The following is a 16706-nucleotide window of genomic DNA, read 5'->3' on the forward strand; positions in this document are numbered from 1 at the left end:
AGACCGGCAGGGTCTTGGCCGCCCTCTTCAGGAGGGTAGAAGAGGGAGAAGAATACAGAAGCCAAGGTCTCGTTTGCATGTGTCCTTCGAATAGGCCTTGAAACCGGTGGACTCTGCCAGGTTTACTAGTTTAATTCAATCCAGGCAAACCCTCGGTGAGCCTCCAGGGCTGGAACAGGCTCTGAGACACCAAGATGAGTTGGACGTGGTCCTTGCCTGGAGCAAGAGAATATTTGCGACATCCCAGGACCGTCTGTTCTATTACTTGAACTGGACTTACCTTTTGAAGCTTAAGTACTATTTTAACAGGAAGCTTTAATTATGACTGTATATGAAACACTAGTATCCACTAGTTTTTCACTAGTGGATACTAGTGAAGGTCACTGCAAGACCAAGTCTAATGAGAACAGCAGTGCTTTCACTTTTCAGCAAGATGCTGCCTCCCATGGGGCCGAGGCCTGGATGGCTTTGTTATAAAAGGTGATGGGCAGTTTTGAGAGAGGCGTTAAAGGTGAAGCAGCCCCTCCCTGAGACTTTCTCCTTGACATAATCAGCAGGATGGAGACTAGAAAAGGGAAGGACTTTCTCGAGTGTGAGTCACGGGCTTTGAATGTTGGGGCCACGCTTATGTGGTACCACCTGGCAGTAACTCTTGTGTCTGAGGGTTAAGGAGACCCTGCCGGTCTCCAAGCGTCATCCAAACACAGGGATTTTCCCAATCGCTCTGAAAAATATATTAAAAAAGAAAGGAAGGGAAGTCAGCAAGGAGGGGAGGGGAAAGGGAGAGTTGTGATTTTATGTAGGGCGGCCTCACTGAGAAAGGGAAATTTGGGCAAAGAAGGTAAAGGAATGAGTCAAGGAGACTCCCCCAGGAAGAGCATTCCAGGCAGAGGGAACAGTGGGTGCAAAGGCCCTGAAGCAGCAGCAGTCCCGGCAGGCTCCCAGAGCAGCAGGTGGCCCACAATGGCAGAGCAATGTGAGCAAAAGAGACGGGAAGAGGTGAGGTCTGAGAGGCAATGGGGGGGGGGGGGGATCATGCAGGGCCTTTGAGCCAGAGGGAGGACTGTGGCTTTCTAAATGAGATGGACACGAGCAAGGACATTGACATCACCTGACTTACGTGTTAATATGACCCCTTTGGCTATTTTATGGCGAATAGACTGAAGAGATGTAATAGGAGAAGTGAGGGGTCTACTACAAAGGCCAAGCACAAGATGATGGTGGTTCAGACCAGAGTGGAAAAAGTAGTCAGACTCTGCCCAGAGGCAGAGGGTGGAGATGATAAGATGTGCTCATGGATCTGATGTGGAGTGGGAGAGAAGAGTCCAGAATAACTCCAAGGTTTTGGTCTGAACAATTGCAAGGAGGGATTTTCTGTTTACAGAGATGGGGAAAAGCTATGGTCTGGAGCTCAGTTCTGGACCTGGTAAGTTGCAGATGCCCGTGAAAAGCCAAGAGGAGCTGTCCAAGGCAGCCAGCCTTCAGAGTCAGAAGCTCAGGCGGGAGGCCCAGGCCTGGATGGGCCTGGAGTGGGAGAGGGTGGGAATTATATGCAGATCGTGTGCCTGTTTGTGCTTTCCTGGGTCGGAGACCCTCACTGGATTCTCAGAGGGGCCTGTGATCCTGAAAACGGCAGGCCTTCAGCCTGGAGGGCAGTCTTGTAGGAGAGGCTGGCTCTTGAGAGAGAGGCTTGGGAGGGCTTCTGGCCAGGCATTTGTTTGCCTCTTTCCATCTGTGAACACAAGGAAACCACACCCTGTGCTGCAGACTGATATCCAGAAATCAATTCTAAATTGCAGGCTTGGGTGCTCTGCAGGGGCCAAATGGCTGGAAGCCCAGGATAGTGTGCCCAGATTCCGGACGCCAGATTGGTGGTAACTTCCAATGTAGCCTCTCTGAGATACCAACTCCTGACATTCCTGCGGCTGCTCACTGGAGTTAGAAAAACATGTGGATGCAGGTTATCTCAGGAAGAAGAGAGGCTTATTTGGACCCACCCTGGTATTCACCTTGCCAAGCACATTCCTGCAAGATTTTTTTTTTTTTAATTCAGCAACACTTAGGCGATTACTTAAATTCTGGAAGCTAAGTGTATCAGCATTAGGTTTGGCTGCATGTAAAAGAAAATATAACAGTGGCTTAAACAAGACAGAGTTTTGCTTCTTACTCACATAAAAACGTCTGGAAGTTGGCAGTTCAGGGCCAGCCTGGTGGCTTCAAGGTTATGAGGGACCCAAGCTCCTTCTCTACTTTTGTATTCTACTATGCTTATTGTGTGGCTTCCATCTTTAAGGTCACCTTCATCATTCAGAATAGCTGCTGGAGCTCCAGCTATCACAGCCACATTCCAGGCAGCAAGGAGGAGGAGGAAACAGAAGGGCAAAAAGGATGGACCTTCAAGTTAAGTCAGCTCCCTTTAAGAACCGCATCCCAGACATCACCTACAACACGGACAGAACTTATTTAATTAGCCACACAATCTCAGCAGGAAATACAAAACCCATTCAAACTTGAGTTATTCAAGGAGGGTTTAACTTTTTTGCTAAGGTATGAGCAAGTGTGGGGAAATCACCAGTGATAGTGCAGCACTCAAGGCTAGTTAGTAACAGTGGGGTCATCCCCACTCCAAGACCAAGAGGGTGAGGGCAGCAAGTGATTACTGGAAACTCATGACACAGGGCCATTCAGTAGGAGCTGTCACCCTCTGTTGACACCACAGGGAGCAAGATGGAGGAATCCATACCCGAACTTCAGTTCTTCCTTTTGCTGATCTCCTGTCAGGGACCCCATTAGCCAAACCTAGTCCAAAGCCAGAGTATAAAGCCACTTGTGGATACAGCCCATCCAGGTCAGCTCCCTGGGCTGGAGAACGAGGCAGACAGTGGATCTGGAAGGTTAAAGGAAAGACCACTCCCACATGTAGCTACAAGAGAGTCTGGGAAATGCAGTTTCCTAGCTGGGTGTGTTGAAGATTAAAATCAGGGCCTGTTAATAAGGAAGAAGGGGAAATAGTTATTGGTGGGCAACCTGGGGTCTCAGCCACACCAGAGATCAGGAGCAAGAGTACCCCGAAGGGGCAGCACCCCCAGCAGGGGGTGTGTGGTTAAATGATGGGCACCATGAGGTGGTATAGGACACACGTGCTTCCCCACCGAGCTCACGGCCCCCACCCCCTTCCTGTCCTGGTCAAGGCTCTGTACCAGCCTTTACCCAAACCCACAACCCCTCTTCGCTCCCTTAAAGCCTGGTCTCTGTGGGTCTCCAGGCCACAGTGTTACTTTGCGAGTTTACTTAGCTGGTCAGTTCAGCTGGAATAGAATCAGCTACGGGTTGCAAACCCAGTGCCTCCAGGGCCAGGCTGGTACCGCAGACGAGGGAAGTGGGCCTGATGAGGGCCATGCAGAACCAGAGGGGAGCCCTTCTAAAGCCAGCCTTTGCTACTCAGATCCACCCACCTGTGGGCCCATCAAGCCCAGATCTGTGTATTTTCATGCAAGGCCTGAAATCTGGATTGATGTGAAATCTCCCAAATAAAAGTTAGCAATTAATTCAGATTTTTAAACACTTCTGAGCAGACCTAAATCCAACACACGCAGACAAGAGTCTGTCCGGAGGCACTTGATTTGTAAACTCTGTGTTACACCATATATAGTTGGGAGCTCCTGTAATTTAAATTTTTAAAAGCTAACATGTTTTGAGTCCTTTCTGTATGCCAAGCATTGAACTAAAGGCTTTGCATATATTTTTCTCAATTAAAATTCTGCAATAGTCTAGGTAAGAAAAAGCAATGGTTAAACATAGATTTAAGTCAAGGCTCTGGGTTTGCTAACCGTGTCCCATCTCCCACTACTTCCTATGTAATGCCACCCAAGTTGGGGGCCGCAGGACTTTGTCTTGGGGGGGGTGGCATGTAGGGTGCATCTTCTCCTAGTTGACACAGAGCTCTAGGACAGAAAGTAGATGTGAGCCACCTAAGTCCCAGGAATGGCCAAAATTAGGTCATATTTTGAATCTTGAGAGCCCCCGGCACCTGCTAAGTCCCCAGAGATAGCAGTTGCCCTGACCCAAACCTTTAGAAGAGCACATTAAATCAGCATCTCCCAAAATGCCTTTTTAGGACACAGGTCGTGCACGAAATCATCTTGTGTGACAGGTCGACAAACATTGATTTTACTACTTACAAACTTCTTTCGATATGCATCCCAAAAAAAAAAAATCTAAGTAGTACATCAAATCCAGAATTTCACATAGTTACTTGGGTTGAGATGAAAGTTTATTTTTTTAAAGTCACATTAGAGAAAAATATCAAATCAAATAAATAGTAGCCCAGGTCGTACACTGAGAGCCCCTCGCAAAAGCAATCAGAAAGGGGACGGGCAGATGAGTATGTGGAGGAAGCACCGTGTTTCTGGCAGGTGAGTGGTTTGGGCACCAGAATTTAAGTCCCCATCATCAGGGTGGCGGTGAGGCCTCCCCAGTCTATTAGAGTCACCGAGGAAGGTGTCAGGGTGACCTCACCCTGGCCCAGCGAGGGCGGAAGGTTTGATCACGGAAAGAAGCCGGGTCTGTTTTTGTCTGCGTGTCCACAGGCTTGTGTTGGACGGCAGAAGTTTTGGTTGGCTGGCCTTTTTATTTCTGTGTGGCCTGGTCTTCCAGGCCCTTCCCTCCCCTCAGAGCTGCCCATCTGCATTAGGGCTGTGCTGGGCAAGGAGATTAGATCATATGTTTTCCTGTTCCAGATGTGGATTTATCGAGCCTCGTCACTGTGGCAGCTTTAATAAAACAGGTTACGGTCCCCAAGGGGAGGCTTAACATGTCGTGCTGCTTACGCACAGGTGCGGCTGTCATTTCAGGGCACCGTTAAATTGTGCTTTAATAGTGGATTGACACAGCTCCCCTTCAGCCGGCTTATTTGGGCCGGGGTGAGCGCCCCGAGCAGACAGGTGCGGGGAACTGCTGGAAAGAGTGGGCCATCACTCATTTGCCTTGAAATGAGGAGGAGGGCGGTGCAAGGGCTTTGAGGCCCTGGTTTGGAGCCCATTAAAAGAAAGAAACGGTTCCTCTGGCAGTTTGCCTTTGGCCAACGCAGCATTCGAGGCAGTTTGCCTTTGGCCAACGCAGCATTCGAGGCTGCTGACGGCAGGTGAATTATTCACCAGGTGGCAGCCCCCCTGCCTTCCAGAAGGGTCTGACAGGTCGGGTGGACCGCCAGCTTTGACCTTTCTGCAGTCTCTGGAGCCCGAGCAGGGCCAAGTCCTCACTACCAGCTGCTTCCTTCTTTCTCTTCAGGCTGTGAACAGCAGGCAAAGGCTTGATTCTGCCTGGAGCACCCTAGATTCATGCTTTCGAGAAATATTTATTGAACACCTACTATGTGCCGGGCACTGTTCTAGGCTTCAGGGCTGTGAGGTGTGGTCAGTGGCCCTAGCTCTCATGGCTGTGACATCTAGGGCTGCAGGGGGGTGACCAGCAAGATAAATATGTAAATGTGCCAAAGTGTATAACGTGTTAGAGCAACACGTGCAAAGTTGAAAACGTAAAACAAGGAAGAGGATGTGAAATATCAAGGGCAGGGGAGTAAAATTGTGGATGTGGTGGGTAGGGCGGGCCTCACTAAGAAGAGAACTTTTAAAAAAAAAAAAAAAAAGAAGAGAACTTTTATTCTTTTAATTGAAGTACAGTTGCTGTACCGTATTAAGTTACAGGCATCCTAGGTAGTGATTCGCAATTTTTAAAGGTTATACTGCATCTACAGTAATTGTAAAATGTGGGCTATATTTCCCCGTGTTGTACAATATATCCTTGTAGTTTATGTTATGCCTAATAGTTTGTACCTCTCAATCCCCTACCCATATATCCCCCTTCTCCCCAAGAAGAGACCTTTTGAGTAGAGACAAGAAGGGGGTGAGGGCACAGACCCTGCAGGTGCTGGGGAAAGGCGTTCCCAGCAGGAGGAACAGCACAGGCAAAGACTCTGAGGCGGGAGTGAGCCTGGCAAGTGTGAGGAGAGACGAGGCCGCCGTGGCTGCGGAGACGGGGTGCGGAAGGGGGCCCGGATCCCGCAGGGCCTGCGGACAACCACGGGGACTCCGCTCTCCGAGCGAGTGGCAGCCACGGAGAGTGCTGAGGAGAGGAGGCTTTCTGGCTGCTCCTCGGGGAATAAACGGCCGGAGTCCAGGCAGGAAGCAGCTGACCTAATTCAGAGGAAAGAGGATGACCGCTGCCCGGCGAGGAGGCGACAGGACTCTGAGTCTGGATGTTCTTTGAAGAAAGAACGCCAGGGTTTGCTGATAGATTGGATGTGGGAACAGAAAGATGGGACCAAGGAGTAGCCAAGATCATCGCCTGTGTAACTGGAGGAGAGGGGAGGAGCTCAGGGTGTACCCGAGGTGTCTCTTAGCCAGCAACATCGCCGGGTAGACAGTTGCAGATTGTGCCAAATGCCAGCCATCCCCTCACCTTTCCGCCTTGCCACCTGTACTACTATTTACTTTTTTTAAACAGACATGATTGTTTTTTAAGAACAGGATTCCACTGCCCTAAATGAGAGAAGCTAGCATCACTTGCCCTAAGTCACAGGAAATTAAACCAGGCAATCCAGTATAAGCTAACACAGCTGCCCGCCCAGAGCTCCAGCCAGGTGGCCGGGGCTCTTCCTGTTGAAATAGGAGGTGTGAGGGTGTTAAGGACGTGACCACGTGACCGCCCCCACCCGAGACTTTCTCCTGGAGTTGATCAGAAGGAGTGAACGGGAATCACTTTCCCACCGCTGGGGTCCCTGGCATTTGGCGATGTGACCCTGTGCCAGTCTCACTGCTGGTGTGCCAGCTAAAGTCACCTCTGGGATGACGAGGGGACCTGATAGACAGTTCAGGGGATGATTGTGAGCCTCATTGAAGCCGAGAGTTGACCAAGTGTGTGGGGACCTGTGTGCCCTTCCTGGGTTCATTATCACCACCTCCTGCGTGCTATAAACTGGACGTTTCCTGAACGTGACACCCGGCACCCACCTCTGCTGTCAGACAAGCTTGGGCTGGAGTCCTCACATCCCACTTCCCCAGCTCTGTGGCTGTGACCAGTCACTTAACTCCCTGTGCTCAGTTCCCTCTTCTGTTAAATGGTTTGTTGGGAGGATTAAGTAACACGATGCACATTGTGTGCCCAGCACAGTGCATACAGCAAACATTCAGCCAGTGACAGTCACCACATTAATGATAATGATTGTTACTGACATGGAACACTGCCCTCTACCCCAGGGACAAGTCGGAGCTGTCTCAACAGCTAAGTTATGTTAAGAGTTGCCAAACCAGGGCCTTCAGGGACCAGGCAGGTAATGTGAATGGGCAAAGTTGGTGTAAGACTATAGGGAGGGGTGGGGAGTGTGGCACAGTAGAGAGCACATCATCTGTTTGGTGCTATTTAAAGTGAAATTTTTTAAATCCACTGCACATGACACAGACACACACACACACGTGCATATCATGGACACAAACCAGCTTGGGCTCCTGAATTATATGGAAACGCAAAGAGTGAGATAATTTGTTGTTGTTAATTTGGCAGATATTTGTTGAGCAGTCACTATGTGCCAGGCACTGTTCTGGGCTTGGGAGGACAACAGTGAACAAAGTAGGCCTAGATCCCTGCCCCCGTGGAGCTGTCCGGTGGGAGCAGTGGGCAACATGCAGATAAGAGAACTGTCCGAGGGCAGTAAGTGCTGGGGAGCAAGTGAAGCAGGGAGGGGGCGTAGGGGTGCTGGAAGGAGGGGCGGCAGTTTCAGTGTGAGGCCAGGGAAGTCCTCAGATATGTGACTTTTTTTTTCACTGGAGTATAATTGCTTTACAATGTTGTGTTAGTTTCTGCTGTACAACAAAGGGAATCAGCTCTACGTATACATATATCCCCTCCCTCTTGGACCTCCCTCCCACCCCACCCCCATCCCACCCATCTACATCATCACAGAGCACCGAGCTGAGCTCCCTGGGCGATGCAGCAGGTTCCCGCTAGCTATCTGTTTTACACATGGTAGCGTATATATGTAAATCCTAACCTCCCAATTCATCCAGCCTCCCCTTCCCCCTCTGTGTCCACCCGTCCATTCTCTACATCTGCGTGTCTATTTCTGCCCTGCAAATAGGTTCATCTGTACCATTTTTCTAGATTCCACATATATGTGGAATCAGATCTGTGACATTTGATGGATAACCTGAAGGAGGCTGGAAGGAGGCACCCCAACGCCAGTGGGGCCCGGGGCTCTGCTGGACCCTGAGGCCATGGCCCGCTCCCTCTGCAGGTTCTGGCGAGTTCGCACCAGCTGGTGGAGGGAGGCCTTGGAAAGCTCACCTCCTCCATCCCCTCCAGAGGGAGACTTCACACCTGGTAGAAACCCTGTAATTGTCACCAGTTACAGATGGGACCCTTGGGGACTTCTCGGGAGGGCATGTGACCTTGACAACAGATGTTCGTGTAGTTCCAGGCCTGACGATTCCTGTTGAGACAAAAAGCCGGTTCTTTCCTCTATCCACTGGGCTGACCTCGGCCAAGAGCCTCAGGGAACACAGCTGGCTCCAGGTGGGCGTCCCTTATAAAACTGCCTCAGCACTGGGCTCGAAAGGGCAGGCTTCGCTCTGTTTCCTTCGGTCGTTCAGTGAGACGTTACAGAGCATCATCTGTATATTCCTGGGGATAGGGTGGACAGTGCCCTGGATCACCCAGAACTCTCAGTCCAGAAGCAAAGGCAGATCATAAACAAGTGAACTTGTAAAGAAGGCCGTTTCAGAAGGACAGAAATGCTAAGAAGAAACATACATTGGTGTGATAGCAAGTACACAGGGGGCTCCTTCTCATGAGGTCGGCCAGGCCTTGTTGAGGAGGCGACCTCTAAGTTGAGATCTGAATAATGGGACAAGCCAGCAAAGTGAAGTCTCAGAGAGAGAGTCCCAGGCAGAGGCAGGCGCAAGTGCAAAGATCCTGGGGCAGGGATGAGCTTGGAGCCCTTGAGAAACAAAGAAGAAGCCAGTGTAGCCAAGTGAGCAAGGGGGAGGGAAGAGATGAGGTCAGAGAAACACGGGAGGTGGGTTGGCAGGGAGGGCTGGTCTGGAAGAGTCTTAGGCCACAGTAAGGAATTGGGGTTTTCTTCTGAGTGTGATGGGAAGCTGCCAGGTGGTTTGAAGCAGTGAAGAAATATGATCTATGTTTGCCTCAGGGAAGCTCTAGCTGTTTCCTTCCCTGTTTGGTGGAAAGATGGGATAAAAGAATCACGTAAATCTCCATTTCCCTCTTAGCCTTTAGGGACAGAGTGCCAAGGTGGGTCTGATTTGTTGTTTTCAGGTCACTAGGGGGTGACCTAGTTGCTGATTGGGATCAGCGGCTCCCTGGCAAGAACTTCAAATGCCTGGTGGACCCTGGATTGGTTTCCTACTGCTGTCCTAACAAATTGCCATAAACCAGGTGGCTTAAAACAACAGAAATTTGCTCCCTCACAGTTGTGGAGACAGAAGTCTGAAATTAAGGTGTTGGCAGGGCTCTGATTCCTCCAAAGGCTCAGGGGTGAATCCTTCTCAGTTCACCCAGCTCCTGGAGGCCCAAGGAGTTCCTTGGCTTGTGGCAGCATCCCTCCAATCTCTGCCTTCATCCTCACATGGCCTTCCCCTCTGTGTCTGTGTGTCTTCTTCCTTCTGTCTCTTGGAAGGACACTTGTCATTGGATTTAGGGCCCACCCAAGTAATCCAGAATGATCTCACCTCAGGATCCTTTTTTTTTTTTTTTTTTTTTTTTATTTATTTATGGCTGTGTTGGGTCTTCGTTTCTGTGCTAGGGCTTTCTCTAGTTGCGGCAAGCGGGGGCCACTCTTCATCGCGGTGCGCGGGCCTCTCACTATCGCGGCCTCTCTTGTTGCGGAGCACAGGCTCCAGACACGCAGGCTCAGTAATTGTGGCTCACGGGCCTAGTCGCTCCGCGGCATGTGGGATCCTCCCAGACCAGGGCTCGAACCCGTGTCCCCTGCATTGGCAGGCAGACCCTCAACCACTGCGCCACCAGGGAAGCCCTCAGGATCCTTTAGTACCTCTGCGAGGACCCTTGTCCAAATTAGGTCCTATTCACAGGTGCCAGGACTTGGGACAGGGGCTTATCTTTGGAGGGTGGGCCATCATTCAACCCACTATAGACCCTAAGAACTGCAAGGAAAAGAAAAAAATGGAGGATGGCCTTAGAAGGAAAAGAAAAAGGATTTCCATTGAATATTTCTGTTAAACCTACTAAGTGTCTGGGTACCAGCCATGGTATATGATTTCACATCCATCCTTCACACATTTATTGAGTACCTACTGTGTGTCACACACCATAGGGGCGTTGAGGATTCGGCACTGAGCAAGGCGCACAGTCTTTGAGCTCCTGGAGCCCTCAGTGGAGCAGACAGTGTGCAGGCACCAGCACACAGTAGGGTTTCCACACAAATTCCTTTCCTTCCTATACCTTGCTCTGCTCACAGCTTCATTGAGAAACAAGAATAGGCATGAGTGAAATCACCATAGTGGTTTATCATTAAGTCCTAATAATACATGCGTGATAAGAGCTCAAGGGAATCAGAAGCCAGAGTGATCCCAGAGAGCAATGAGAAGAGGTGCAACTGTACTGATGGGTCAGATTTGGTGGGGGAGATGGGAAGTGGGTTCCAAGCTGGAAGGACCATGTGGACAAAGGCGGCGACGGTGGGTTATGACTGATGCAGAGCATGTCAGCTGAGAAGTATTCAGAGAGAAGGTGGAGGGGGGGAGGGGTTGCCAGGTTGATGTGATCAGATTTCATTAAGAGGGAACAATTCTTGGGGAAGTTCCAAATGAAACAAAGTATAATCTTCTCTCTGTTTACATTAGTGGTTGCTTTCCAAAAAAAAAAGTCAGCATATATTAATACCCTGCAAAAAAAGATGTTCTGTTTATATGCAAGACAAGAGTTCTTTACTAGACTCAGATAACTTATAAACAGGTTTTTACCTACCTGCCCCCACGAATGTCTAGTGGAACTGGGGACCCAGGGTACTTCCTCATTGTGCAGGACCATCCAATAGTGCATTGCTGGCCGCTGCCCAGAAATGCCAGGGGTGCACCCCAATCTGTCTCTGGAGATTTCCAACATACACTCCCCTCCCCCGGGATGGGGGTGCTGCCCTGTTGAGGACCACTCAGCACCCGTCTCTAATTGTTTGGTGCCCGACTGGGGCACACTCGTTGGAAATCTGCTGGCCCACATCTCACCTCCGCTCTGGTTGCAGGTTCCATGCAGGTGATGAACAAGACGCGGCGCATCATGGAGCAGGGCGGGGCGCACTTCGTCAATGCCTTCGTGACCACGCCCATGTGCTGCCCCTCGCGCTCCTCCATCCTCACCGGGAAGTATGTCCACAACCACAACACCTACACCAACAATGAGAATTGCTCCTCGCCCTCCTGGCAGGCACAGCACGAGAGCCGCACCTTTGCCGTGTACCTCAACAGCACGGGCTACCGGACAGGTGAGGGAGCCAGGCTGCCACGGGCGGGCACGTGAGTGGGCTGGGAACCTCCGACGTGGTACCCGGTGTCCTGCCTCGGACCACTGTCTTTCCCACTGTGGTCCCTGTACTGCGAGGGGTCCCTGTAGTGCGTGAACAACTTTCTTTTAATTTAAAAGTTGTGCATTGACTTCTAGATGTGTTCGAAAAATACAGATTTATTTGCCTACAGGAGTGATAGAAAGTGACCTTTCCAAAGGAATTTGAGTTAAAAAAAAAAAAAAGTGAGTCCATTTAAAATATGAAATATACTACAGAGAGGCCATGAAGTACTCGGGCAGGAGTGTGAGTTCTCTGTGAATTGTGCTATTTAAGCCGTTGGGGGACTACTTCGTTAACTTGAGGCCATCAGCATGGAATAAGCTTCCAGAAGAACATTGGGGTGGGGGATGGAGAGGAGTGTATGTGGGGACTGTGGCCACTCTACAGATGGCAAGGGACTGTTTGTCTACACTTGATCGTCTACACTGCCCAAGGTGCCGCATCCCTCCTGCAGTTGGTGCCCGCAGTGTTGGTTGCATCCTGGGTGGAGAGCGAGCGAGGTGTCCTGTCTCTTTATCCTGCAGGAGGTACTTTGGTGCGTTCTGAAGACTCACCTGCCAGGCTGGTTGCCTGAGGCAGAGGCACAATTACAGTCACTTATCTGCAGCACCATTGCAAAATCCTCCAAACTCAATTAAATTTGCTTTAATTTAGAAAAATAAACTCTCCTCACCTTGGGTAAGGAGCCAAGGCAGTTGTGAAATTAGATACTGTGGCTTGAATGTTGTAACCCTGGGAAGTTGTGTTCAAGTGAAGGGGCTTGTTTGGGTAGGAGTGACATGAGAGAAGGACGGATACCTCCCTCAGCTGGGTTCACAGCACTGAAGCCGTCCTGGAAGCTGGGCAGCTGCCCCTCACGTACACGGTGTGGCTGCCATGGGCACATCGGGGTGGGGAGCTCGCTGGTGAGGTGTGTCGTCTTGCAGACTGTTTCCACTGCCAGAATCACCCAGCGAGCGGGTCCTGCTGAGGGAACTAGGAAGGCCTCAGTCCTATACACATAACCCTGTTGGTTCCGGGATCTCTGCAGAAAGCCACATGGGTCAGAGTTTACCCCAGGCCACCACCCATCTGGTTGCAGAGACCTGGATATAGATGGAGAAAGCAGGACAGATCAGGGCACCTACTGAAAGGGGCATCTGCCACTCAGGTCCAGGTAATTATAGCCATTCGTGCTCAGGGTTGCCAACCTTCAAATATTTCTAATCTGAATTTTTGGCCAAAATCTGCTGATTTTAAAAAATATTGGCAAAACCCAGTTTGTTTTGTTTTGTTTTGTTTTTTTAATATACAATGTGGACCCACAAAGAAAACATGCCTGAGGGCTGTGAGACCCACTTTTAGATCCTCTAGCTGAAAGGTCTGTGTAGAAACCTTTAGCTTTGGATGCCAAAGGAACAGTAAGGACCCTAAAAGTGTACTCATCAACCCCCCACATTTGACAGCTAGGGCAACTGCAGCCCAGAAAAGAGACTTGCTCATAGTCATAAAAGCAGGTGCTTGTGGCATAATCAAAATGGAAACCAAGACCGCAGGACTTCAAAGGGAGTATGGATGTTGTTAAATCCATCAAATTGAAAGGAAACATATATACTGCAATATCTTAGAGGCTCACGATAGGGGCCAAAGCCTGGTGTTTCAGAATCATGTAGCTGGCACAGGGAAGGAGCCATCTCTCAGGATTTAACATTTCTTCAAAATTGATTTCTGCAAACTTTGTCCTTGAATTTAAACAAATCACCAAAAAACGCTTTCCCCAAAGAACTGCTTTCATCCAACTATGCTTAACTATTATACCCTCAATGAAGACTGGGAATGTAATGCCAAGTATAAATTGCCATACATAAAACATATATGTTTTTTGTAAAACTGTTCTGAGAATTTTATTCGTTATGTTTAGAATGGCCCTCTCTACAAGGAACTCTGTTCTAACCTGACTTTGAGAACTCAGGACCCTGAAAATGTCTGTTTACTGTGATGAACTTATGTGCTCTTGTCATTAAAGAACAAGAGCTGTGTACCCTGTATACTTTCCCTTTTTGCCCTGGTAGTTAGGAAGCTCAGATTTGAGTTTTATTTCATTCTTTTTTATGGCTGAGTAATATTCCACTGTGTGTGTGTGTGTGTGTGTGTGTGTGTGTGTGTATGTATACACACACACCACATCTTCTTTATCCATTCATCTGTCAATGGAAATTTGAGTTTTATATTAAGCCACTCCTTAAAGTGGAAACATGACCAGTTATGCTGGTCATTGTAGGTTGATTGAGAAAAATAACAGAAAACTATAATGAATTCAAAATCCCTTTTAGATTAACTTGATTTGTATGACTCACATTAGAATAATTAGACTCATATTAGAATAATAACTTTTTAGCTCCCCAAGGAACAATGGTCAACTGTTCTTACCAGGTCTTTGGACACATTCAACCCTGCATTCTCATGAGTGTCTAGGGCAACTGATTGAATTGGATTTAAGTTTTTTGGCTGTGTGTGAGAGACCCAAGACAGCAGTCATTTATTACTCTCTCAGCTAAAAGTCTGTGCTGCTTTGATGGACCTGCCCATGAACTGATCAGAGACTCAACCATTTTCTTTTCTTTTTTTTTTTTCTGAGGCGTAATTGGCATATAACATTATAGTAGTTTCAGATGTACGACATGTTGAGTCAATATTTGTATATATCGCAAAAGGATAACCACAATAAGTCTAGTTAACATCTGTCATCATACATAGTTACAAAGGTCTGTGTGTGTGCGATGAGAATTTTTAAGATCTACTCTCTTAGCAACTTTCAAATATATAGCATAATATTATTAACTCTAGTCACTATGCTGTACATTATAGCCCCATGACTTATTTATTTCATAACTGGAAGTTTGTACCTTTTGACCGTCTTCACTCATTTCACCCACCTGCTACCTCCCACCTCTGGCAACCACCAATCTAGTCTGTGTATCTATGAGCTCGAATTTGTTTTAGATTCCATATATAAGTGATATCATATGGTAATTGTCTTTCTCTGTCTGACTTATTTCACTTAGCGTGATACCCTCAAGGTCCATCCATGTTGTTGCACATGGCAAGATTTCCTTCTTTTTCATGGATCAATAGTATTCCAGTGTGTGTATATCACGTTTTCTTTATTCTTGCATCCATTGAGGACACTTAGGTTGTTTCCGTATCTTGGCTATTGTAAATAATGCTGCAGTTAACATGGGGGTGCCAATATCTTTTCAAGTTAGTGTTTTCATTTTCTTCAGATAGATACTCAGAGGTGGAATTGTGGGATCATATGGTAATTTTATTTTTAATCTTTGAGGAACCTCCGTACTGTTTTCCATAATGGCTGTACCAACTTACATTCCCACCAACAGTGAACAAGGGTTTCCTTTTCTCTAAATCTTTGCCAACATTGTTATTCTTTGCCTTTTTGATAATAGGCATTCTAACAGGTATGAGGTGGTATCTCATTGTGGTTTTGATTTGCATCTCCCTGATGATTAATGATGTGGAGCATCTTTTGATGTACCTGTTGACCATCTGTATATCTTCTTTGGAAAAATGCCTATGCAGATCTGTTGCCCATTTTTTAAATTGGATTGTTCGGGTTTTTTCTATTGAGTTGCATCAGTTTTTTGTATATTTTGGAAATTAATTCCTTATCAGATGTATGAGCTGCAAATATTTTCTCTCATTCGGTAGGCTTTCTTTTCATTTTGTTGTGCACAATGTTCCTTTACTGTGCAGAAGCTTTTTAGTCATCCCATTTATTTCCTTTTGCTTTTATTGCCTTTGTTTTTGGTGTCAAATCCAAAAAAAAATCATTGCCAGGGTCCATGTCAAATGATAATCTCAGGTCTTATGTTCAAGTCTTTAATCCGTTTTGAGTTAATTTTTGTCTATGGTGTAAGATAGTGGTTCAGTTTAATTCTTTCACATGTGGCTGTCCAGTTTTCCCAGTTCCATTTATTAAAGAGACTGTCCTTTCCCCATCATACATTCTTAGCTCCTCTGTCATAAATTAATTGACCATATATGTGTGGGTTTATTTCTGGGCTGTCTATTCTGTTTCATTGATCTATGTCTGTTTTTATGCCAGCACCATACTGTTTTGATTACTACTGCTTTGTAATATAGTTTGAAATCAGGGAGCATGATGCCTCCAGCTTTGTTCTTCTTTCTCAAGATTGCTTTGGCTATCTGAGGTCTTTTGTGGTTCCATACAAATTTTAGGATTGTTTTTTCTGTTTCTGTGAAAAATGCCATTGGAAATTTAATAGGAATTGCACTGAATCTGTAGATTGCTTTAGATAGCATGGACATTTTAACAATATTAATTCTTCCAGTCCATGAGCATGGAATACCTTTCCATTTATTTGTGTCTTCTTCTATTTCTTTCATTAATTAATGTCTTATAGTTTTCAGGGTACAAGTCTTTCACTACCTTGGTTAAGTTTATTCCAGATATTTTATTCTTTTTGATGCAGTTGTACATGGGACTGTTTTCTTAATTTATCTTCCTGATAGTTTGTTTTTAGTGTATAGAAGCACAACAGATTTTTGTGTATTGATTTTGTATCCTGCAGCTTTACTGAATTAATTTATTAGTTCTAACAGTTTTTTGGTGGAGTTTTTAGGGTTTTCTATGTATAATGTCATGTCACCTGCAAATAGTTACAGTTTTACTTCTTCCTTTATGATTTGGATGCTTTTTCTTTCTTCTTCTTGCCTAATTGCTCTGGCTAGGACTTCCAATACTATGTCAAATAAAAGTGTTGAGAGTGGGCACCCTTGTCTTGTTCCTGACTTTAGAGGAAAAGTTTTCAGCTTATCACTTGAATATGATGTTAGCTATGGGCTTGTCATGTATGGCCTTTATTATGTTGAGGTATGTTCCCTCTACAGTCACTTTTTTGAGAGTTTTCCTCATAAATGGATGTTGAATTTTGTCAAATGCTTTTTCTGCATCTGTTGAGATGATTTTTATCTTTCATTTTTTTAATGTGCTGTATACATTGATTGATTGGGGGATGGTGAACCATCCTTGCATTCCTAGAATAAATCCCATCTGAACATGGTATGTGATCCTTTTACTGTATTGTTGAATTCA

The 16706-nt window shown here is 47.0% G+C and overlaps 1 protein-coding gene across 4 annotated transcripts in view; it reads left to right on the forward strand.

Moving 5' to 3' along the window:
* The window catches only part of SULF2 (sulfatase 2), a 142512-nt gene that overhangs the window by 34776 nt on the left and 91030 nt on the right, over positions 1-16706 (forward strand). For all 4 annotated transcript variants that reach the window (XM_061210358.1, XM_061210357.1, XM_061210356.1 and 1 more), the window contains exon 3: positions 11273-11512. In XM_061210358.1, coding sequence (XP_061066341.1) covers positions 11273-11512 — 240 coding nt within the window. The remainder of the gene's footprint in view (positions 1-11272; positions 11513-16706) is intronic.

The sequence above is a fragment of the Eubalaena glacialis genome, chromosome 13 (genome assembly GCF_028564815.1).
Source record: "Eubalaena glacialis isolate mEubGla1 chromosome 13, mEubGla1.1.hap2.+ XY, whole genome shotgun sequence".
Taxonomy (NCBI): domain Eukaryota; kingdom Metazoa; phylum Chordata; class Mammalia; order Artiodactyla; family Balaenidae; genus Eubalaena; species Eubalaena glacialis.